Source organism: Apteryx rowi, unplaced genomic scaffold (assembly GCF_003343035.1).
Source record: "Apteryx rowi isolate R43461 unplaced genomic scaffold, aptRow1 scaffold_58, whole genome shotgun sequence".
NCBI classification, from domain to species: domain Eukaryota; kingdom Metazoa; phylum Chordata; class Aves; order Apterygiformes; family Apterygidae; genus Apteryx; species Apteryx rowi.
This window is the reverse complement of record NW_020450849.1, coordinates 591,976-617,200: the sequence shown is the minus strand read 5'-3', so window position 1 is coordinate 617,200 and position 25,225 is coordinate 591,976. Positions and strand designations below refer to the sequence as shown.

General features: G+C 37.9%; 1 protein-coding gene across 9 annotated transcripts in view; it reads right to left on the bottom strand.

Annotated features, from left to right (window-relative positions):
• GALNT18 (polypeptide N-acetylgalactosaminyltransferase 18) overlaps positions 1 to 25,225 on the bottom strand; it is a 346,024-nt gene that overhangs the window by 25,677 nt on the left and 295,122 nt on the right. For all 9 annotated transcript variants that reach the window (XM_026082494.1, XM_026082495.1, XM_026082493.1 and 6 more), the window contains one exon: positions 24,946 to 25,041. In XM_026082494.1, coding sequence (XP_025938279.1) covers positions 24,946 to 25,041 — 96 coding nt within the window. The remainder of the gene's footprint in view (positions 1 to 24,945; positions 25,042 to 25,225) is intronic.

Here is a 25,225-nt window from a genome sequence, read left to right as displayed (position 1 = left end):
CTGGACATCAAGCTGTTTGTTATTGGTTTTTAACTGTTTACAGTTTTTTGCAGATATGCTGAGAATGTTTCCCTGTGAATTTCTTTGTGCCTGTAAAACTTCCATCTTCCAATTAGTAGACCAGTTATTCCTTAGCTTTCTTGAACTTTTTCCCTAGAAGTGTCTTACCTCAGGCCATTATTTCATTTCCTGTTTGCTCCATCTGATAATCCCGTCGATTGATTACTCATAGTAAGACAAAACGTAAGACAAGCAAAACTGAAGTTGGTATCACATTATTACAACTAGTAAAATGTTTCCCAAGATCTTTGTAAGGAGAAGGAGTGAGATTTAGTCATGGCATATTTGGTACTTGTTCTAAAGGGGGAAAAAAGACAGCTAAAAGATGAAAACACAAATGGTAGTTGAGTGCTACATTGCCTAGGGTTCTCAAGAAATCTTCATAATGATATTAACTGTTAGAGAAAAATGTCCTAAATTTTTTCCCCACCTGCATTTCATGTGAACTAATTTGCTGCATGTTATTTTTTCGCTTTGATGTTCTAAGTCTCACTTTTTCTAGAGACAGAATTTGCTTAGATACCAAAAAACCCTCAGCATACTGCCATGAAAACAGAAGTTTCACTTCTGCTTCTACACTACTGCTATTCAGCCAACTCCAGAATAAAGGAGAAGCATCACCCTTTATTATTTGCCATACCCTTGCTCACTTTGGGGGGATGTAAGGAATTCTCCCTCTTCATGCAATCTCAGGTAGGAAATCAGCATAGAAAAGAAAAAGGAGAGTTCATGCCTAGAGTTGCAGGCTTCCCTAAAGCTTCATTATTGAACTAGGAACAAATGGTCCTTTTGCCCTTCTATTCCACTCATCTCCTTCTAGCCAAATTCTTTCAGCTGTAACTTGAAATTTCATTTCTTGTACAGACAGTCGCCTAACTACCACAGAATTCATCCTCTGCTAAGCTAGTACTCTCTAGTAAACACATGCACACCACGTGCAAGCACCGGAGACATAACAGTGGACATAGCAAAGAGGCAAAAGAGCAGATCTGGCTAAGAATGTGCAAAATCAGAAGTAAGGAGTGATTTATGAAAGGTTAGAGCTGAGATAATGCAAACTGAATCTAGTACATGCATCTAGCAGATACTTCTTCCCTGGTGTTAGAACTCATTTGACGAGATTTGGTTACCTTTGCTTACAGTGATTGAGTATGGGGGCAGGTGGGGAAAAATATCCCCTCTTAGTACTTAAGTTGCTTCAAGAGGGCAATGAATGAGGCCCAACCTAGCCAGAGAGAGGGGACTGAAAGCTCAGGACAATGTTCACTGGTACTGATCAGCCAGGCCATCAGCACCTAGCAAACTGAAAAGTTGCTGCTGTCCTTTCTAGAAGATTACTAACTGCATTTCCATGGTAGGCTTGCTGCAAAGCTGGAGTGATAACTTTGGTGGGATGGTCACATCACATATAGGCTTTGCTGCAGTGGCATCATACAGAACACATCCTAAACCTGCCAGGAGAGTAATGAAAGGCCCAGGTAATTCAGCCAACTTCAGTTTTTTCTCACAGTAGAAATATTCCGAACACCAACACAAGATAAAGTCTGTACAAAAAACGCAATGCCTTTGAGCACAAGGTGGGGTAAATGAGCTGTTTATCCAGACACAAATACATTGCTTAGTCCTCTTAATGATGTGGAGTTTCTCTCCGTGCAAATTTTGCTCTAAAAGGTCATGTCATGATACCCATTGCAACTGACGCTGAAATCCCACTGAACTTAAGTGCAATGAGATTTTGGCTCCAAGTTTAATATTAAAGTTTGAAAAGCTACCAGAGCTGACGAAGACTTCAGAGCTGAAGTGGGTTGCCAGCTGCAGTAAATTATTCATAGGAGCTGGCTTATCATGTAGCAGAAAGTTACAGTAAGATGTTCAACTTAACACAAGGTGATTATCTGAAAGATAAATTGCCAACTCCCCACTGAAAGTTCAAAGCAGTACACACCAATTTTCAAGCTGAAAGCCATTTGTAATCCTTATGGCAATGTTCCCAGATGAAGTCACACTGGAGACTGGTACATGACTGTGCATTTATAATGAACAAACTTAATGCTCACCAACAGCAGTGTTTATTTGCTACCCTGCTTTTGGCAATAATAACTAAGAGGGATAAGAAGCCTAATTCACCACTGCTTTATTCCATATTTGAACCATATTTTTCTCCAAATGAATCCGTGAAGTAATTTGTCATGAAACTGGAGTAATATATTAACATAAGYCTAAGGTCTCAGAGCAGATTTATATGTGAGTACAACTCCAGTTACAGAGCAATCTAGTGGATTACAATAAATCCAGATATAGTTAAGTCCATCTCTGTTGTTTAGCTATTTATGTTGTCCCTGACTTTTTATTTGAGCATTTCTTGTTACATAAGCACAACTGAATGAATGAACTTAGCTGCCCTGATGAGAAAATTCTCTCTGCTGAATCCAAGTTCATTGTGAATAATACAAACAAATAGATCACTAAGATCTAAATCAAGTGTTTTCCCATTTACTATTCCTACAGGAAAGCCTTCCTGTAGAAACCCTACTGTAAAAATCAACTAGTGACTGAGGAATAGCATCCACCAGAAAGTGCTGTTTGTATAAGACAGTAAATTCATGCAGAGCAGAATCACTCTATTTAGACATAACTAGCATGATACTATCAACATTAAGCTGTTGTGCAAAATTATGCATTGAAACATCTTGTTAGGTAGCTTTGTTACTCCTTTGTTACTGAAGGCATACAAAGAACATCCTTATTCAGCATGCTTAATTCTACTTACTATCTTAAATACAGAATGACCTTCACATTTTAAGTGCACAGTTGCATATACATACACACACATATATAAAAGCTGTCCTGGGTCACAGATATCCACAGGATTATTCTTAAAGATGTGCAGAGCCACACACACTTGACATGACATGACATGACGAGAGAGGCTGTGCTGCCCTGTAGCCCCAGTCAGTAGCATAGTTGCATGTTGTGCTGCCCTAAAAAAATACTGCTCAAGAAGCAAAAGCATAACAGCATGGTTGAGAATTAAAGTAAGTTGTAGAAAGACCGCCCCAAACCACAGATTGACCTTTAGAAGATGCCTTTAATTTTACTGAGGTAGATTTTCAGCTGGTGCAAACTGATAATACAACTTGGAAGTAAGTTCAACCATGTTTTACCGAAGTTGAGGATGTGTGAAACTTGTCCTCCTACTGATGAGCTGACAAACACCTACTAGTAAACAGCTAGTATAGCAAGTGTGGCAACACCATAATTCAGGCTTAAATTATATAGCATGTAAGAAAGAAACTACTCGCTACTTCACTTTCCTCTTTAGATTTGTATCTATTGAATCAACCCACCAGAATACTGATTATCTGACCTACTTGCTCTTCTGTATGCTTAGGCACTAATTAACTTCAAAACTCTAAGCAACAATCAGTATTTGATTACAATAAAGACATGGTGCTCAGAAACTTTAAACAACAGACTGTGATGCTATAAATACAAGCTTAAAGCCACAAAAATGTTAACATTATTTTAATGGAAAAAAAGGCAGGAAGTCAGTGCCAGACTTCTTTCTAATAAAGACTCACGAACCTATATTGCAGTGTAATATGTAATTCTGCTGTTGTCTACTTTGGTATTCTACTTTGGTTTTATTTAAAACAAGCAAACGAAAACCTTCTCATTAAGTTCCACTTTTAAAATTGAATAGAACTGCCAATCATTGTTTTTGTATATGCTTTCAATACTTAACTTCTCTAGCTTTCCTAATTCTGGTAGCAACAGAATTAATGAGACCTAGATAAATTAAAATTTTATTTAATTCATAAAGTTTCTCCTCCTTTTGCTTTTCTCTCTTGTAGAAGATCTTTTAGAACTTCTTTCAGGAAAAAAACAACAACCCAACAACAACAACAAAATGGCAATCACAAAAAGTTCAGATCCACACCAACATATTGATTGTCATTTTTTCAAAAATTACGGTGTCCTACGGCTCCCTGGATTTTGTCCTATCTGAATTTTTCTTTTCCATCTCCCATTAATCCCTCAGTGCATCCACTCAGGATCTCCTTTACCTTTTGCAGTTTTCTTTCCAGGTTCCTACAGAATCCCATTCCTTATCCTGTTTTCTCCTCCAAGAACACATACTCATCTACAAACATAAATTCAACCACCATCCCATATGAGGGATCCATCCTCTACACTAGAGTTGACTCATTCTGGCCAAACTAAAATGCAGGCTAGTTCATTGCCATCTGTTTATAAGCRTTTGGTAGCTCAGCATCAGCAGGATTAGAAAGGGGTTGTTAAGTCTTCACAACTATACCCAAGCGCTTCCAATGGTTATGGGCAGAATCATATACATGTAATCATACATTTTTGTTACTCATGTCATATTCAACTTGTACCTCTTCCAAAGACATCAAATTCTGCCAGAAAGGTTTTTTTGAAGGTGTGTTAAAATAAATTCTTTTATTTCTACTATTATTATGGCTTTTTAACCTGAATTTGAAAAAATTTAGTGTCTGCAACTGGTAAGTAGAGTCAGGCAAATGACAAGCAAGTGCCACAACTGCTTCATCAAGAGATATCTAACAAACATCTTGTGTTTTTTTTAGCCAGTCCTGTCTTGTTTAATCCTGCATGGTACTGAGTGGTGACTGTGGATACAGAGGTCCTTTAAATACTCTTGGCTTCCAGAAGTGCTGTGAACATTCAGCATTTTGTGAAGGGGACCAAGTAAACTAGAGTGCTATTGACAATGATAATTAGTGTCAATAATTACATGTACAACTTAGAGAGCACCTTCCAGTTGATAGACTCCTTAAAGATATTACTTAATTAACCCCTATGCTCATTGGCTCTTGTGGTTCTACTGAAAGCAGTCACAAATCTGTTCTTACTTTCAGATGAGCCAGATCTCACCCATTCATCTTAGGATATTGTATGTATTTGGTTTAAGGTTTCCAGGGGTGTCAGGTTGACACCACTATACGCAAACACAAGATAAAACATCTAAAAATTATTTATTTTGGTGCTGAAGACAATAAAATATGATAGTAACTGACCTTCTTTTAGAAATTTTTGCAATATACTGACTAAAGGGTCCACATGAAAGAGAGGCATTATCTACAGAAAAGAAAGAAAAGGAGCACATTTCAACATAAGTTGATTGGTGAAAGTATGATACCTTTTTTTTTTATTATTTGTTTTAGGCTACCAGCAAGGTCATATTTATTTCCCCCCCCCAAAAAAAAAAACAAAAAACACCCAAGGGTTCATCAATCAAATTTAAATTTATAAAGTGACCCTCTTGCAAGCATATTTGGGAGCAGCACAAATAGAAATGCAAAACCAACTCATAATGTAAAGCTTGTAAGACTTCAGTAAACCTAGTCGGTTTAAAATCGGCTTCTAACATGCAAAGGAATAAATCCCACAGCAAGAAGGGGGCTTGATTTATTCACAGCAACCCTAAGATAAGACTGAAATAACTTCACTGAAATCAGATGAATATTCAAGATCCAAATGAGTCTTTCCCCCTCTCCTTCACATGTGCAAAAATCTGTAGATGATATATAAGAAGCAGGAATGCATTGACCTAAATGAAAACATATGCCAATTTTATTCTTCAGGGTCTGCAGCCAGAACAGAAACAGAAGGCCAAAGTGAAGCTGGAACCTGCAGATCCTGTAAGACTCAGAGAATGTATGATGGTGAAAGGTGCTTCACACAGAGATTTTCAAAATCACCCCAGGTTTTACTGGACATGAAGTACCTGTCATTTCATTTAGTTTAGATTAGCCCAGTAACTGAAGCCAAGGGCACCTCTATAAAGAAGCCAGTTAGAGAGTAAGTCACAAAGGATTGACATGCACCACAATTAATGCGCAAATTAAAGTTGGAGTCACAGCCTAGGACATTCAGCAGTCTATCATGATTCTGTGGCTAGACTGACAAAAGGGAAGCTGCCACGCTAACAGTTTCTCCTAGCTCTGTTGGCAGCATTTCCTTCAGCAGCAGTTTCAACCTCCTATTAACGCTCTCGCTATGCTTGGCATTAAACCGTTACACTGTAAGAGGGTCTTGTTAAGGGTGTTTTTAAACTTCCAAATTAGTTAAGAAAGCAATATGGCAACCCATGGGATGAGCAGCACGAGATATTTGAAGCACTATCACTGTTCTCATAYCTTGGCTAGTTAGCAAAATCTCATGAGTGCAGCAGAAGACTTCAAAATTAACACCAAAACTAGGAAAAGACCTTTCCTTTGCTTAAACACAAAAGTGCTAGAGAGAAACTTACCACAGATGCATAGTGTCTGGATACACAGTTTTGTTTTTCTTCAGGTTTAGTCTCTTGCGTGGTGGCTTCAGGAACTGTAGTACTGCTGAGACTGTGACACTCTACCATCAGGGAAACTCTGTCTTGAAGGTTTATTACTTTCAGGTATATTGTGCATTTCCGTATACAGAACATTTAGTACTGCATTTTCAGTGGTAAGCACTTCTCTTACCAGGCGCTATCACTTGCACTAATCACTGGATATTCTATAGTCTTTTACCAGGTTAGAACTAGTCATTTTTCACAGTAAAACCATGGCTCCATTTATGTTAGCAAGGTTTTGCCCAGGTTTTCATGCAGAAATAATCTATTCTTGTCATATATAGTCTACAACTACAGAACCTTGTAGGCAAAGACTATATATTGCCTGCTTTCATGTTCAATACCATTATGTTTAATAAATGCACTATAGCAAATGAAATCATAACCAATTTTGGCAACCTTACTTCTAATATTTTAAAGAAAGAGTGGCCCTTTCCCGCACACAATATGAATAAAATTTCAGACATCTGATGACTGTGCTGTGATTTCCTTTTCTTTAAATGACTTCTGTGACTTAACAACCAACTTTACAACAGCATATTAATGGAGGAGAAGTTAGTTTGGATGTTAATATGCATGATAATGAAAGAGCAGAGAGCACCTGTACCATTTTCATTGGTCAATTCTGTCACTGACAGTTGAGCTTTTTTTTTTTTTTTTTTAATAAAAGGTCAAAGTTTCATTTACATTTCACATTAAGTTTTTCCTTAGTTGCTTCAATAGATGAGGGCCTCTGACATGGCTATTCAGTGGATAGGGATGAGAGGAGCAAATTGGACTTTGCAGCTTTCAATCCCTTGGAGAACAAAGGAAAGTTACTCACCCTGGCACATGCTGTAATATTTACTCTCCTAAAACAAGTTAAGCCCATGAAGCTGAAGAAAGTGATTTCTGATGTTTTAAACGGATAGCATCAAAATGAAAGCAAATCCTCAAAAATACTAGCCTACAAAAAGTAAAAACATTATTCCTTAGCTGTAGAGGATGTATTTCAAGGAACACTGTCTATCATTTCAACTGATTTGTTAATCTTTACTATCAGCCTCTAATACCATTAGAAACTGACAGAGGCTCATAAAATTTTATCAGACCCAGCTGTATCCTAAAAAGTTAAGTTCTTTGCTTCAATAGGCAAGTGGAGAATTATATGTAGCTAACAGATACATTTGTTTCTTGAGCAAGTGGTACTTTGCCTGCCTACCGAAGTAGTGGCTCCACTGTTTGTAGGGTGACTGGAAATGACACTCAGAGAGAAAGAAGTCAGCATCTAGAATTTAAATGAAGAGTCTGCATACTAAGACCTCATGCAAAAACTGTAGCATTGATCCTGTCTCTGTTCATGAATAAATTGCCAAGATCACAAAGCTCAGCAAAGAAAAACAAAATGTGCCTCAGGCTGCAATACCAAGTGTGTTCACGCCCTGAACATTCCTTCTTTCTTCTGTTCCTCTTGTCCCAAGAAAATGGCAAAGAAAAGCATCACCTGACAGATGTTCATCGTTTTATGTACTTCTAAGGTTAATACCATTTTTTAAAGAAAGGATGGATGTGAAGGAGACAAGATACCAGATATAACCATACATACTGATTTCTTACCATGAATGCTTAACAGACATTAAAAAGACTTTCTAGACTGGAAATAAGCAAGGCTGTTTAAGGAGCAGAAGATCACTTTCATGTCAAACAACGTTAATGCCAGTTCAACTGTCCTAGCTCTGTGGAAAGCCTTCCTCTGTTTTGCCTAGTGAGCTTCATTCCTCCTACAACTAGGAACACTGCCTACTTCATATTGTGCCCATTGCACAAGTCACGCTGTAAAACTTGGCAAAAAATGAAACAGCAAAAACTATGATAATATGGAAAGGCACATTGCTTAACTGTGCAAACGCTGTGATACATTTCCCACTGCTTTCATTCATTATGGTTTGATTTCTGGGGCTTTCAGTCATACTCCGAAGGCTCACATATGAACTTGGACCTTACAGGTCTCCATATGCCACATAGAAGAGACTCAGGTTTTGAGTAATAGCTTATCAGGTGAATAAAGCAGCAAAGTAAAACCAAAAACTCCAGAAACTGATTGTTTAAATGACCTTCAAGTACAACAGGCAAACTTCTAGGGAACAGCTCAAATAGCTGTGCTAAGCTTCAGGCTGCTAAGGTATCATTAGGCTCTGAGGATAAGCCTTCATGACAAAAGGCAGATTATGTCACAGACTTTCCCCTACATTTTCTCCCTGTCTTTGGGGCCTTCATTTTATTATCTGAAGTAGATTATCCTATAAAGGTATCTGCAGGACAGACATAAAGAAAAAAACTTCCATCTTGCTGTTTAGAATGAATACGAAAACTAGGCACATCAGTCAGTCATAACCAAAAGTCACTGAATATTTGCAGGATAAATAATACAGTTTTTTCACCACTCTCACAAGTAAATTCATTTTACATTGTTTTCATTGTTCTAAAACAGCAACAATTATTACTTCTAGCAGCTTCCTAATTTGCATATGAATAACATCATAAGAAAGATTATTACAGTTATCTTCTATGTAGTGATTTGTATGCTTTTGTAAAGCTGATTCTCCCAAAAGCTAGAATATATGTCACTGCATGGGCACTCCAGGACCAGACTTTCCCTAGGAGCATATGGGTGGCAGGAGCATTCCTAGGAGAAATAGCGGTTTGGGAATTATTTGTTCCCTCCCTGCTTCCCCCCCTCCTCCCTGGGGGCGGTTGCCTGTGCCCAGGCCAGAAGGGCATGCCGTGCTTAAACACTGCCAAGGGGAGACGTGCTGCCATGGGCCTGACCCACTCTGAACCATCAGGAAGTGGGGGGTAACCCCGCCTCGGTCCTAGACAACCAGCCCCAAGGCCCAGGGAGCTGCACAGATGCCTATCAAGGAGACAGTTCTATATTCACGTCCTCTCCTTTCCACAAGGAAAGGTTTGAGACCAGACAGCTAGTGTAATTCATTGAACCAGCAGCCATGTCCTTAGTTTCTGGGGCACCCCAGTGTAGTAGGTGACTGCAGATCTTGGGGTCTGCAGAGGCTCCTACTGTGGATTTTGGAAACCTTGCCCTTCTGTGGCAGAAGCATGCTGGCCCCGTTGTGTCTCAAGGCTCCTGGATTTCTCAGCAAAAGGGAGAATTCTCCTATACAGAACCTCCCACTTACAGTGAAGTTACTACATGGGAAAAACAATTTCATCAGGTGGGGTTCTCTATTGTACATATTATGTTAGACTGTCTCATTACATAAGTAGCTCATGAATTAAGCAGAGCAAAAAGACAAAAGAGCATTTGCAGAGCTAAATTAACTTTGAACCACATTAATTATATTTAGCTTTTTCCCCAAACACAGCCAGATTGGAATAAAATTTCAGATTTTCAGTCACCAAGCTGCTTGTTCAGATCCACCCTTGGTATGCATCTGGAGGACAGAACTACATTTTCCTTTCCATTTTGAATTAAAAACTTATTTTCCTTCTGTGTACTCCTTTTGGACAACACTGTTGTCATTCTCATAAGCAGAATCACAAGGGAGCAATCTGTCAGAGACACTCAGGTACCACTCACTGTGACTTAGGCTTGTCAAACTCACAGTAGAAAGGAAACCTGAAGAATTAAAAAACACACTACTGAACTTCTGGGGAATTCCAGATAAAATCTCAGGGTCTGCATCAAGCCAACAGAGCCCTTACTTCGTGAACTAAACTGCATCAGCCCTAAAAGCAGGTGCCAGAAGATGTAACTGCTGCAACATTCAAAGTACAACTTGGGAAACCAATGAGGAATGCTCAGGTGATAGGCTACATCTTAGCTGTACATGAGACACACTGAATCAGACTAACGTATCTGATCCTGATAAGGCATTGAGTACAATCTGACCCATTAATAACCTGGATGTAGAGATTTTATTATAATTTTATGCTTGTAGTCATTGAGGGAAAGAAAAATGTTTTGAAGACAGTGCAGAAAAACAATCTGAATCTGTGCAGACCTGTCTGTTTTCACATCAAAGGGATGTGGAATCCAAGTCAAATCCTTGGTCTTAGCAAGTACAGGAAAACAGAATTATTTCAGTGCCATTCTGTCTTTACCCTTAGTGGGGAATCTTCACCTGCTGGCTTTACATCTGCTTTGCACTGCCAGAACAGGGAAATGAAAGTATCTTGAGAAGTAGTCTCCTGTCTGCAACTGCAAGCTGTTGGAGAGCAACAAAGTTGAAGGGAGGGGAAGGATCATAAGAAATAATGTTTGCTTGATTAAAAAAAAGTGCATATTGTGTATTTTTAGAACAGAAGCTTGAAGAGTGCCAAGGAAGTCAAAGAGAAACAAAGATCCAATCTGCTGCTGTTCTTACAGGATATTTTTGCCTCTTACAGTATTATCCTCTCAGGTAGTATTTCTCAGATTAACATATCCCTTCACATGATTTATAATGCAGTTATGAATGGCATCTGCAGTGGACAAATTTAGCTTTATTTGAAAACAGGCCATACAGGATATTAAAAATCTATTTGGAAGCCAGAAATGGGCATTCTGCAGCAAACAGTTAAGTATTCAGCATGGCTCTCACTGGAAGTAGGTAATTAGCTACTTCAGAGTACTAGCCGGGTACATCACACATCTGGCAGAGTAACATTTGCCTCACTTGACAATTCTTACTTAAATATGCCTTGAGTACTCAGTAAGGTCCCAATTCTCACAATCCATCCTTATGCAAACACTTACATTTACTCCCGTGAATTATACTGAATTWAAAAAATGTAAGCTGGGAAAAAGTAACCTGACTGCTTCAAAAATTCCTAAAATTCATAGTTACTGATGGGACAGAGTGTAAATCTGATGAGATGTGTAAATCACACCAATGCAACGGTATGCGATAATTTCTGTTTCAACAATGGGAATCTTCAGCACAGTAAGAGCAACAAAGCTTCAGTGTTCACAATCAGCACAGTTCCCTCCCTGCTAAACAGATACAAGGTTAATATTGTAGTAACATCTGAATGACTTAAATGCATTCATCAGCTTTTCCACTTGATTACTATAAGCCTTTATGGACAGGCAACTGAGCAGACAGGTTTGACATGACAGTCGCAAACACACACAAAAAAAGGAAGGCATGTCATTTAAAACATTTTAAAGCCACAAGGTAAAGAAAACGCATACCATTGTTCTGGTTACTATAACAATTAGTGTTTTTTCTTTATATTCTAAATTCAAGCAAAATTCAAAGTAATACTCACTGTGATTGCCACTTAGTTGACATGTTAGTAGATTTAAGAGTCAAAGAGGACCATTAGGTTTTGTAGTCTGATCTTCCATTTGCCACAGGTCATATATTTCCACCTGCTTACCTCTAAATCCAGTAACTTGTATTTYATTAAATTACAGCTTCCAGAATGGTATCAACTTTGATGACTTCAACAGTTTCACTCACTGCTTCTTATGATAGTGTAAGCCAATGGCTAATCATCTAGTTTGTTATGAATATGCACGTTATTCCTGATTTGTATCCAACTGCCTTTAGTATCTAGCCATTAGTTCCTGGAACAATGCCTAATTAAGGAAGTGTCCAGTACCCCATATTTTCTTYCTGGGAAAGTACTTCTACTTGGTATATACAACCAGGTTTAGACTGAAGTCAGCACTTGCTAAGTGCTATTTTGATTGCTGACTTTAAATAAATTATCTGACAAACACAGCTCTTTTCTTGGTGTACAAATCAATGCTGATTTTTTTCAGAACTAGTAATAAATACTCAGTGAAGAATTTATATGCAGAAATAAATTTTTATATTCTTTCTGCTCCCTGATTAGGCAAATAATGGTTGATGATTAAGAAAAAAAAACTCTTGTTCACAGGAAAACACTATGAAAACAAACATTCCATAAACATTGTGTTAATAGAAACTGCTCTGCAAATGGTGAATAACACTAGAGAGAAACTAGGTGAAACTGAATAGCTGATCAGAATTCAAATGAATGCTGTGAAATTAATATGGCTCATGTAATTACATGGAAAGTTATATGTGCTTTCATGGGGACTGAGTTTGGTCCATGAATTCTAAATGAGCCAGTGAATGACTTCAATTAATAGAATGACATAATAAAACTATGAATAAAACCAAAGAAATTATTAGAGTGGGTCTTCCATCTGCTGTATTAACTACCTTCTCTATCAGTTAATCAGATACCTTGAAGAATTGAGAAACAAAACCTGACCTTTGGAACTTTAGTTCTGATGTAGTAACAAATGAAATAATGTAACATCAATCAAGAGAATATTTAAATTGACAACAACCTACAGTTACTGCAACATTAATTGCCAAGTGCTGCCCACGTGTTCCAATAACTATGTTGGCTTTATGCTGAATTTATATTGTAAGCGACAATTGGGTTTTAAAAACTGCAGACTGAAATGCCAATTTGCAATGAGAAGAGACACCTTTAAAATATGAATAACTCTAGTAATTGCTATATAATATGCAGACCTACAACTGTGATCTATTTCAAATTAATGCACTTACCAAATGTGAAATGCTCAGATAGTATTAGGTTATAGGACACTGCAGGTACTCAACACGGCTGTTTTACTTCTTCAAATGCATTTAAATAAAAACATTTTCAACTTAGAAAAGGATAGTCTTGTCCTTTGTGTTTTATTCTACTAAATATTTTTGAGATGAAAATCAACTGAATTATGTAAATTTTTAGACCTATTCCACCTTGCAGAAAAGAATGTTAATAGAAAATGGGAAATTAATTACTCTGCTCTTTTTATTTTTAAAAAATAATTCAGCTCAGCACTGAAATAGTATCCTGAATATCAGTGTACTGTAGGTCTGCAGCCTCAGGATAGTGACTTAGTGCACTTTTATTAAAGGAAGAAGGACACTTGTGAAGTACCACTGAAATGATTATGCTATAACCGAATAAGATGGAACACTCTTTTAACTAGTCAGCTTTATCTACAGTAGCTCGCTCCCTACCTGAAGATAAAATTCTACCTCCTCAGCAGTCGCATCATGCGCAAGGCCAGAGACAGCTGACGTTTCTGGCCATCAAAAGTGCACGTCCAGGTGGAGGAAAGCCAGTTCCACCGTGGGGAAAAGCGAGCGCACCTGCGCCCTGCTCACAAGCTCCCAGCGCTGGCTGCAAGTCCCCCCCTGCTGCGTCCCAAGGCCTGTGTCCCTCTAAGAGATCACGGGGTGTTATGTTTACAACCTGGTTGGCAACACAGCTGATGGCCTGAAGACCATGAATACCACTTCACTGATGCTGAGCTACGAGGCATAAGTCATTTCTGAAGGTTTCTGGTTCCTCTGTGGCCGTCCTTCATCACTCTCAGCAGGTCTAGTACCCGCAGTGAGGACTACTACTTGCTGCTCCGTACAAGCGTGTGTTTGCCAAGTGCTTTAGTGAGATCCCTGCGCCAGCTTTAGGCTCCCACACCAGGATTATCAGCCAACTGTGGCAAGTCTGCAGCAGTTTCAAAAACACAACAGCCAGTATATTTGGGGGGTGTTAGCTCCAAGCCTTTTGATACCAGCTCACTGGGTTTATGCAGTAGGCCACTGTAAATCTACAAACTTGAACCCAACTGAGTATGAAAGGAAATGTTACTTCAATCAGCTTACTGTTCAACATGAAAAGCACAGAATAAGAATCCAAAACCCAGTGCCAGATTTATCATCTAAGAGCTCAGCAATATTTTCCCTTAAGTTTTCAAATGTTTTGAAGTTTTAATTTGTTGAAATCCTTTTGTCCCAAACAATCTGTACAATAAACCACATACTATAACACAAGAAAAAAATCACCTGAAAACCTATGTGGATTTTTATTTCTCAGATGAGAACAGTTTTGAGCTAACATTCAGGCCAACAACTCTAATCTCTTCTAAATTAAAAGACTACGTGAGAAACTTGAAATGCTCTGATAATTTTAAATTCTTAGGCATTGCACATGCTCACAACAGCTTGTTTGATTTTATTACATTTTCAGTACAGCTATTTTACTGTAGTTATTCTGGGCAAGCTACCTTAAAAACAGAGGAGGAAAGTTCTCAGAGCACATGGCCATCACAAGTACGGTAACCATGATTTGAGTCTTTAAAATTAAAAAATGTGAGTAGAAGACATTACTTTTAATTTTATTCTATATAAACATAGTCTGAAAACCAGCTTCTCTGCTATTCTGCTTAACCTCTTTTCCTGCATCAGCTTCACCTATTTAACAAAATGCTGAATAAATTGTTCCCAGTCAAACCATAGAGACAGCAAATGTATGTCTCTCTCCTTCTATACCATTAACAGACATATCAACAGTGGATAAGATAACAAAGAAAGGTGCTAATGATGCTGAAGTAGGAGTCAGTCATACAGAAATGCAACAGAATTCAAGATAAAGTGGGCTGGGAAGTAAGTACAGAAATTAAAACGGTGCAGAAAACATGCAAGATAAAACACGATACACAGAACACCAAATGGAAATACCTTATCAGGGAATAAGAAAAAAAAATTCTGGAAGGAATGTTCTGTAATGCACAGCAACATCAACTAACCAATGCTACTGGAAAAAAAAAACTGAAAAAAACAGATCTGTGAGCTATGCACTACCTCTTAGGTAGTTAGGAGAACAACAGAGGTATTAATTTATTCAACCTATTGCTTCCATGCACTGGCATTCTCTGTTGTCCCCTGGGCACTTCTTGGCACTCCAGAAATTTGCTTACTACTCCTTTGTGCTGACATGGTGCATTATTCTTTTCTGCAGTAGCGTGATGAAAGCTAAGACCAGGTAAATCCCATTAGAATTTTTGCCAGTTGAAGTTTCTGTTACCTCTATGAAAATTTTGCGCTATGAGGCAAAAGCTTTCTAATGAATACCTTTCAATCATACGATATCATTTTCTGAGTACCCTCCCAGTGTTATGTCTGATCAGCATTTGCAATCTTTCATTAAAGGTCAACATACACTTCTGTATTTTTCCAACTCCTCTTGTAATACCTGTAAATTTGCACCAGTACCTCTACTGTAAAACATCAAATAGTACAGCTCTCTTAATAGAACCCTTATCTTTTCTCCGAGATGTGCGTTTCCCTTTCATTTAGAGGAAAGAATGATTCAACCAATAGGACGTTACTGGACAACTGCTTTTATTCCTGTTAGATTTTTTTTGGTTTTGTTTTTTATTTGCTTTTTCAAAAACACATTATCTGTGACACAGACTGAGTTACCTTTGACTCTTCTGTTGCATCCACCTGTGTAAAATGGGCAGTCATTTCTCAGTCAGTAAAATGCTTATTGATTCCTCTGATTACCTCTAATATTCATAATAGAGCTTTGCTGTCTTAGAGGCTTCTTGGCTCTAAGTTTTCACGCTATTCAAGTTCTTAATATTCTTCCTTCTGGTCCTAAATATTGATATCACTCAAAAAACCTGAACTACTCTTTGAATTCTTACTTTTTAACTTTACCTCAGTTCCTGGAACCTAAATGTCAAGATTACTACTTTAGCCAGATAACTAATTTCAGCTTATAGCCTATGGTACTATTTTCCTTTTTTGTTATTCACAATCACCTTTAGCAGTGATCCTGTACAATAGGAAAGGATATAAATTTCAAAAGCATCTAATAAACTTTGTGCATCTTTTAATTCCAGTCCATCCTGTCTAAACAAGGAAAATAATTTCTTCAACAGAAAACCATTTCTCCAAGAGTACATAAATGTTATACTTCCCCAAATGTGAAAATCAGTGTTACTCTAAGAAAAAAATTAGTGCTTTTCAGCTATTTCATTTCATTATGGTTGGAGTTTCAGTTCAAAGCGATCAGTTCTCTCAACTGTGAGAGGCATGCACAAAGTTATACACTAAGTAGTTTCAAACACAAAATTAAATAAGCACTAGTGTCTATTCAGTTATTTCCAAAATGATGGGTTTGGAAGATATTTCTTCTGACCGAGAATAATGCAGTTTTACAGCTTTTTTTTTTTTTTTTTTTTTTTTTAATCAGTGAAGTGGAACAGACAAAATGACCTATTCTCTTCCCAGGTCTGAAACCTGGAGAAGGATCTCTTGTGCTCATTCTTTTGAATTAAAGTGTCTTTTACCGTGTGAATGGAGAATGCCAGTCCTTACTTTTGATACATTTGTAAAATGTGGAGATGGATTAGTCCTTGGTCCTACTATGGTAGAGATCTACAGTCAGTTGAAAAACACAGTCAACAACTCCCTGCACCACTCTCTATGCTCAGGCAATGGATAGAGTTATCAGAGCCATACATATAGTTAAGAAGCTACAACAGCAACACTGACCCTTCACCTGGAAATGGATAACTCTCATCAGTTTAAGAGAATCTCACCTAGCTGGTAATAAATACTGGATCTTAAGTGAGATAAGTAATATGGAAGACTGGTTAACTGGTCATATTATCTGTATCTAGAGGAAGCCTCTTAAATCCAGTCATAGCAAGTACGGATATTATTTACTCATGGCAAATGGTGATACACAAAAACTGCTCCAGAACTAGAAACCGGATTACCAGACAGCTTATCTCTTGGAAAATTTGTACTGAAGTAAATAATAAGAATTTTGCCTGAATCAAGCTTAAAAAAATCAAAAATAATATACAACATGAAATTATATATTACAGTCCTCATCCACATGTTCTCAGATAGAAAATGTTATATTTAAATATATACATGGCAAAACTGGTTTGCCTAGAGTAGTGTACTGCTTGTGCTAGGCCAAATAAAGACTAGTTGGTTTTGGAAACCCTTAAAATGTCTGTGTAGTTCTCTGATGCACCTATCACATATTCTAAAAAGGGTGCAGCTTTGAAAAAGTCTGTTTTCTGTGCTATATTTAGCTTCTCTGGTGTACATAAGAGAAATTATGAAACTATCTTGAAAGGAATTTCAGAAAACTAACACCAGATTTTGCTTCCATTGCAAACAAGGTCACAGAGTTTATATTAACTTTTCTATGATCAAAATCAGAATTTATGCCCTGAAAGAAATTAAACAGTGATATAAATAGCCTCAATAAAACATTCAGCAGTAGTATCTTATTATAAGACATTAATTGCCATAACAAACAGGCACTTTAAAGAATGTGTTTAAAATAAAACAAAAATTATAATTCATTAATGCACGTGTCATTCTTGCTAGGCAGTTTCACTAACACCGTGAGTAACTTTGTCTTCCATTACTTGCACCTTTGCTGAACTGAGCTAACAAACCTGGATTAAAAAATAGCAATTCTAGTTCCAGAAACATTTACTTGTGGGCATACCCTTGCTCACAGAGAGCACGTTGTGCATAAAGTTAGTAGTAGGAGCAGGACTTATGTCACTCCACAGCACTTAGTGAAAAAGGGAAACAGCCTAACTTTGCGCTCTGTCAGACCCAGTCTTTGGCAGTCCCGCTGCTGTGTGCAGGGACGTCTGATCTGCAGTGTCTGCAGGCAGCTGCGCTACCAGCCGTACTGGGCTTGGGGCGGCCCCCAGCACAGTCTGAGTTGCGGGCTGAAGCCAGGTACTAACGTCAGCTCTGCGAGAATCGGGCTGCCCTGCTGAGCTGCCACTCTCCTGATGCAGCTACTTTGCTTGGTACGAACAATGAAATACTCACTTTGCCTGTACAGAGAGAGGCAAGACCTACTTTCTTTACTGCACAGTGTAACTTTTCACTGCAAAGTATCTGGACCAAGAATCAGTTGGTTGTTTTGTACAATTCAGTTTCTGTAAAACAGTCCATACAAGTGTCTGTATATAATCTGCACACATATAATAATTATCATAAATGAGATACTTGCTAGCTTCAAACCAATGTGTTAGCAGGTCCTTAAAAAGAAAGGGTACTACACAGAGATGATGTGAGATCAAACTGTCTCATACACAGATGTTGAATATATATAACATTTACCTGGAAAACAAACATGAATATCAACCCTCAGTCTGCATGTGATGGACAGCAGTTAAAGCAGCTGCTGTGCTTCATTTTAGTTTTTAAAAAAGATTCTCTTAAAATGTTTATTGTAGACATCTCATCTTCAGGGCTGTGATGTTTCAAGTTTGAAGGGTCAATTATTAAACCAGACCAGCAGGTTTGGTTCTGTTCTTCATTATTCCCTGACAGCCAGCGACATGCGCTAGCGGCAGTGGCAGCGGCTGTAGCAGCTGTCTTCTGTTTGACAGTTTTCTTGCACACAGCCTTGGTTTGCAATGCTTACGTGTTTACACTTAGCACACATTTAGGAACACAGTCCTACTTCTAAGTAACAAAAGACCTCTTGTTTTCTGACATATATGTATTTCATAATTGTTTTTTAAGAATGCTGTGTTTTGGGACTAGAATAATTATTATTTCACTGTAAGATTAATTTTCAGCTGTATGAGAAAAAGAGTATGTATTCATCCATGAGCCAGCTAGGGATTGAGTCATCATAGCTATATGCTGTTCTTAAACTTCAGACATTCCCTTATCTAAAACATTTCATGACAGCAGTATTGTGGTGCTCTGGAGGCAGCAGAATCAAGACTGACAGGGAAGAGGAGTTGCAGTGTTCAGCATTTCCATGATTTTTTTTTTTAAGCAAACTGAAAGGTATCATGCAAAGTCTGAAGTGTCGTAAAAGATGTAATCACCATTTATCTGCTAATTCCTCCTTGTAATGTGGTGTATTATGCTACTTGGTCACATTACTGCACATACACAGAAAGCCAGTCCCAAGAGGGTTATTGTTTCTGCTTCCAAATTCTCTTAACACTCATTCTGACAAAGTGCATTGTTATATTCCCAACTTTTCTGGCATAGACAATTGTCCAATACAGTGTGAATTTCATTAGGCACGGGAATCTGAAGAAAATGTTTAATATTGGAACAGCCTTATTAAAAGTAAGGCTCTGTTAAAACTCTACATTTCGATATTTCCATGTTCATAATATCTCAGTTATCTAAGATCACATTAGTGTTGTTTTAGCATTATCTATATCATTCATTGAAAATAAATTATTATTATTTACTTTTCTTTTTGTTGGCAAATTATTGCCAAGAGATTTTAATTTTCTTCAAGTCCACAAACTCTGCATAATTATTTAATGAACATCTATGAACTGTTCCCTCTTCTGGGGTTGTTTACAAATTGGACTAACAAACTATATGGTGGTTTTGGCATGTGATCAATCCTGTACAATCCTGAAATTATACTTTTCTACTGAAATATAAATGCCTTTAGTGGTAACCATTTTAACTCATACATAAATATTCTCATTTACAAATTAACAAATATCTGTGTATGAAGACCCACCATGCCTAAGAAATTACACTGAAGAAAAAATAGTTTTTATGAATATACTTGAATAACATTTAAAAAAGGCACATTCATGATTAATACAAAGAGTTTTTTGAAGTTCATGAGAATTCTTGTAACCTCTGTTTGCAGTATTTCAGACTGTGCTCAGACTACAACATTCAGCTTTTAKGTGAGAGCCTCACACAGTGTAAACTGGCATAGCTCTACTTGCTGACACAGCTTCCCTTCGTCACCTTCAGTGGAAATAGGATAATTCGCACCAGATAGGGATGCAGTCATTTGCTTCTGAGTGTCAGTTCTGCAAACTCTTGCAATAATATGAAAGGATATGAAGCTATGTTGCTTCTCACCTGCACTTCTCTAGTAATCTCCCAATGCAGTCTTCTGACACTGGTCCTCAACTTAAAATTCCTCAGAATCTAACTGTTTATATTGACCTTCACATCCCTGGATAAGCTTYCTGGTTTAACTGCTTATAAATTGAAGTATGCATGAGCCAGAAGCTATTGGACAAGGGAACGCACAGAACTGCTCATTTTTTCCCTCAATCACAAGCACTTTTCAAGGTAAATCTGTATTTAAAATAACACTTCATTAACTGATGGTACTTGCTTATTACACACTAGTTATAAAGCTTCTAATAATGCAGTGTTCCATTCCCAGGAAAGAATCTTCCAAATTATCACTCAGGAGTAGACTTAATGCAAGTGACACACTGTCGTCAGTCTGCCTTCAAGATCACAGGCCTGGTCAAACAGCATCTTAGACAACACCCAGCGTTCAGCCTTGGGAGGGTCCCAGCACCAGGAGGAGAACTCGGTCAGGTCTGGGACAAGTGCTTACTGCAACTACAACCAAACATCATCTTCCATGCAAAACTGGGGCACTGCTGGACCTCTTTTTAAGGCTGAAACCTGTATGAGTGAACTGTAGCTTGGCTTCAACAATTGGCTTTAGGAGTTGATTTCAATGGTAATAGAACTAAACCAGTATCTTTACCCTTTTATGCACGAACCACTCAAAAAAGCCAAAAACCTATGACCTCACGGGAACCTTATGTTATGAACTGTTTTGCCCTGATTTTTCTTCTGTCTCCTCTTCCTTTCTGTTCCCTTTCTCTCCTCTTGCTTTCTCCGTTATTGCCAGTCCACCTCATCTCCCAATTTTCTGCTTCCTCAGGGCAGGGGGTGCTCCCCCAGCTGTCTCCAGTGTGCTTTCCTTGGCCAAGAAGGACTAAGGGCTGCTGTGCTTTGCCTCTGAACTGTTCTCATGCAAATAAAGCAACGTAACTTCTACCACCACTGAACAGTACAGTAGGAAACCATTTTAACTATTATTAACTATTTTACTATGCTGCATTTACCAACTATGTTAGCTATTTTAACAGTTGTAGAAGTCAATTGTCCAGCTGTTCTAAGAAGCAGCAGCAGTGCACAGCAGCAGATGTGACAGGCTAAGGCATACACTAAAGTAAGCCCCTTTCAAACCTTTGACCATCAGTGCACCAAAGGAACCAGGAAGAGTTGTTTTGTCCAGCTTTCCTGCAAATCTAATAGCTGCCCAATACCCATGGTGGCAACAGAAGTAATAGCAATGACAGAAGCAGACGCTCAGGTATGATGGTGATGTGCTTGCTGACAAGTCTGGGGATTTATGCCAAAATACTGTATGTTGCTGTACTGACAAGAGACAATGTTAGTTAGACAATGCTAACTTTGGACAGACAGAAACGGAAGGATGCGATGATAAGGAAGCAGTACATCCCAGCAGCAGCATCTGGGGAGGATGAGCAGCTTGGAAAATTCTGTTGCTCAGATGCTACTGCCTTACAAAGACAGGAATTTTTCAACAAAATCTAAAAGGATCTTGACAATATTTCATAATGAAAACACTCTTACTAAAGCTAACAAATTATTAATGATTGTTCCTTTAAATTCATGAGACGACACTGCAGGATGGCCACTCATTTTGTTTTTTTTTCCACTGGTTGAACATGCATGTTGCTTTACTCAGTGGATGGTACCACGACTCCTGAAAAGTCCAGGCTTCTGGGGACAAGGACAAAACACAGCTACCCTGGGAGACACCCACTGAAGACAGAAGGAGGATACGACAGATACCTAATCCTGAATTCCAGTTTTTCGAATGCCCTCTGTCTTTTTAGGCCAAACCAAATACCCTGCTGTGGAAAATTGTTTCTCATTGGTAGTATCAGAGGACTGAGAATATGGACAGATTGTTTTCTGATTTTCCATTCCATCCTACTGTTCAACCACATGTAAGGTTTCCCTCAATCTCTCTATTTGTAGAACAGTACTACAAAATAAACACAACGATATTATTTGAGGTTGCTACATTAAAGGTGGTAAAGTGCTCTGAGATACTTGCAGGAATGAACTATGAATTTGCTAATGTTTGTTACAGTAGACATATGGAGTAGTTTATTGAAAGGCTGGGGAACCTTTGAAACAAGAGTCTAACCATTACTAATTCTGATGCCTCTTTAAAATGAAACTGAAGCTGTGCAGGGAAAATGATTTGCAATCATTTCATTGCAATATTTGAGGATAGTTCCTTGCCATTTTTTTTTACCTTTACTTATGAAGCTATGCATGGTGTTCTTGACATTGTCTGCAAACAATGGACTATGCATTTTTAATGTCAGGTACACAGTTCCCTTTCTGTTGACTTAAATTATCCCTTTCCTGTGCGCAACATGCTAAAAGAAAACAGTAACCATATTTACAATTCTGGAACTATTACTTGATGTCAACAGCTCATCTAAGCCATTTCCCAAGAAGAAAGCTTAATGAGAATTCAAAACAATTTGAAAGAGGTTAGCAAAAAGAAAAGTAAGTTTAGTAAACCCAGCTTAGAAAAGAGGCTATAGCAATAACTAAGAACAGCAGCTTAAGCTGCAAATGAAGGAATTGTTCCTGGCAGCCAGACATATTAAGGCACTCCATGCTAGCAGTACATGTGCTAACTCTAAAACTGCAAGTGGTGTAAGCTGCAACAGTAAAGTTTTGTGCCAGAGCTAACAGCACCATCGAAACCCTCAGTCATACAAGCAGCCCTGAATCATGGGACCAATCTTTTTGACTAATCTGTTTGCTAAGAACTGCCAGGTGAGCCAAACAGTCCCCATTATATAGCTTTTAATCACTACTACTTTGAGAATAAAATTTGCATCTTACCAATATCTCCTGTGGTCACTAGTAAATTCACTAAGATTAGAAGGAGTATTTATTCAAATATTTCCAATATACTAGAGAAAACAGAAATGGCTGCAGCTCTGCTTAACCAAGAGATTATATACACACAATGGAAATCTCTAGAAGTATGCTGAATCAGTTTTATTAGCGCTTTCCCTGTTTCTAACATAATCCCTAACACAGAGAAAGACTCTACCCCTCTTTTAAAGAAAGTTTTCCTTCATTATTGGGATCTTGCTCACATATGGGCATTTTTTGTTTTTTAACTACATCATCGCTTACAAAATAATTAAATCCATGTTAATGGGAAGGAGATGCAATTAACATTGTAAGTCTAAAAGGAGCAGAATCCTGTCAACAAAAGTTTCCCTTGCCCCTTTTCCCTTATTTGCCACTATCTCTTTTATACAGAACTTCAGCTGACATGCAAAAATAGTTCTTCATATGGTGAATACTGAACTGTGCTAATTGAAGTGACTCTCTTTTGTTGTTGTTTGCCTTTTAACTATAATTAAAATTTTTAATTTGAATTTACAAGCATGCCTGTAGTGTGTTGTTATCACAGATAATACGCCAGAGGAGAATTACGGCTCCCTCCCAGGAGATGAAGAACAACGGCTCTGGCTCACAGGTGAATACACAGGAAGAAGGTGGTTTTGCAGCTTACAAACCTCTTGGAGGCAAACAGTGGTTACCACATAATGATGTGACAAATAAGCCACAGTCCATGCAGCGAGCGGGTGTGATGGATGGGACTTTCAGACATTTTGTCCTCATTATTCACAATTTACTCAAGCATGATGCCACTACTGATCAATATTAAAGGCCCTCTGTGAAGGAAGCCAGCACAGAACACAGTCACAGAATGTGTAACTTGGAAGGCATTTAAGAATCATACCCAACATTTCATCAAATTCATATTTCCAGCTCAGTAAGATATCCAGCTACAGAGGGCAACATTACCTTTTTGCTCTGTGTTTATTTCTGAGGTATTAGCTTGATTCCCATTTGCTGTATAGCCAAATCATGTAACTGACAACACCATGGGTAAAACCACATTCTGGAATGTATTTAAGTGAAGAGGAACAGGGCCCTTTTGAGAAAGCAAATGTAAAACGTAATCAGAGAAAAAAAACCATTCAGATTAGAGGGATTTTTCAGTGTCTCCAATCACTCCCACATGTATGTTTTCTTTATGGCATTTTTGCTTTTGCTGCTTTTCAGCATCAGATAATTTGCACATCTGTCTTTGACAAGCATGTTCTGGACCATGTAAGATACTACTTTTATTGTCAAGATTTGTACTTTCAACTGTGCCCATATAGTAATCCACCGGAGGAAATACTATATCTTCACCCCCTYGTTTGCCAAAGTAATAAATGTAGCTGTTATGTAAAGAAATGAAAAGGCTTGGAGTCTTTTGTGCATACTGAAGTAACAGGACAACACTAGAGAAAGAAAAATGGAGCTTTAAAAGAAAGGACTGGACAAGAATAGGGTTTGGATTTTGGCACAGCTGTACCRTGTGAAGAAGGTGGCTGTATATTTCAGATTTGTGAACTGAGTACATAAATCAAGTAAACAGAAAAATTGTTGCTTCAGATTATGTATAAATAAACTGTGTATGTGTATATATATGTACCTAAAATCATTTAAAATGCATTGTTTCATTTATGAGATGCACAGTTAAAGATCAGAAATGAAAGCTTTTACCAGCAAATCTGGGTCAGTGCTCATCCTCTTATTTCTTAAATTCTTTTGAAATTAATAAACAAACTTCTTTGTCAAAGCACTTAATATACCAATGATTCTCAGCTTATGGCAGAAATAATGTTCTAGCTTTCTATAAAACAGCTACTAAACAGCATAAGGAGGTACTGTAGCAGCAAAACAATGACAGGTACGAAACGGTTCCTCCTACCCAGTCTACTAAGAGCAGCAGCGATATATGAGATCATCACACAAACTAACCTGTGGTGTCATTCCGTGGCAGATATACATGATTGGAATATTCTCTGTGTCTGGCCCCTGATCAAGGCACAAATCACTTTTCAGGGAATTCTGCAGCTAAAACAAACAGAAAGAAGAAGAGACCAAACATTTCTTAGGCTAAAAAAAAAATGGTGTGATTGCTTACATTTCTTTGCAATAAAATCATGTGTACTTGAGCAAGGAAATACACAAAATTAAAAATACTTGTTGGAGAGGAAGTATTTGAAGAGAAAGCACAGAAAGCGCCTGGGCTAAATTC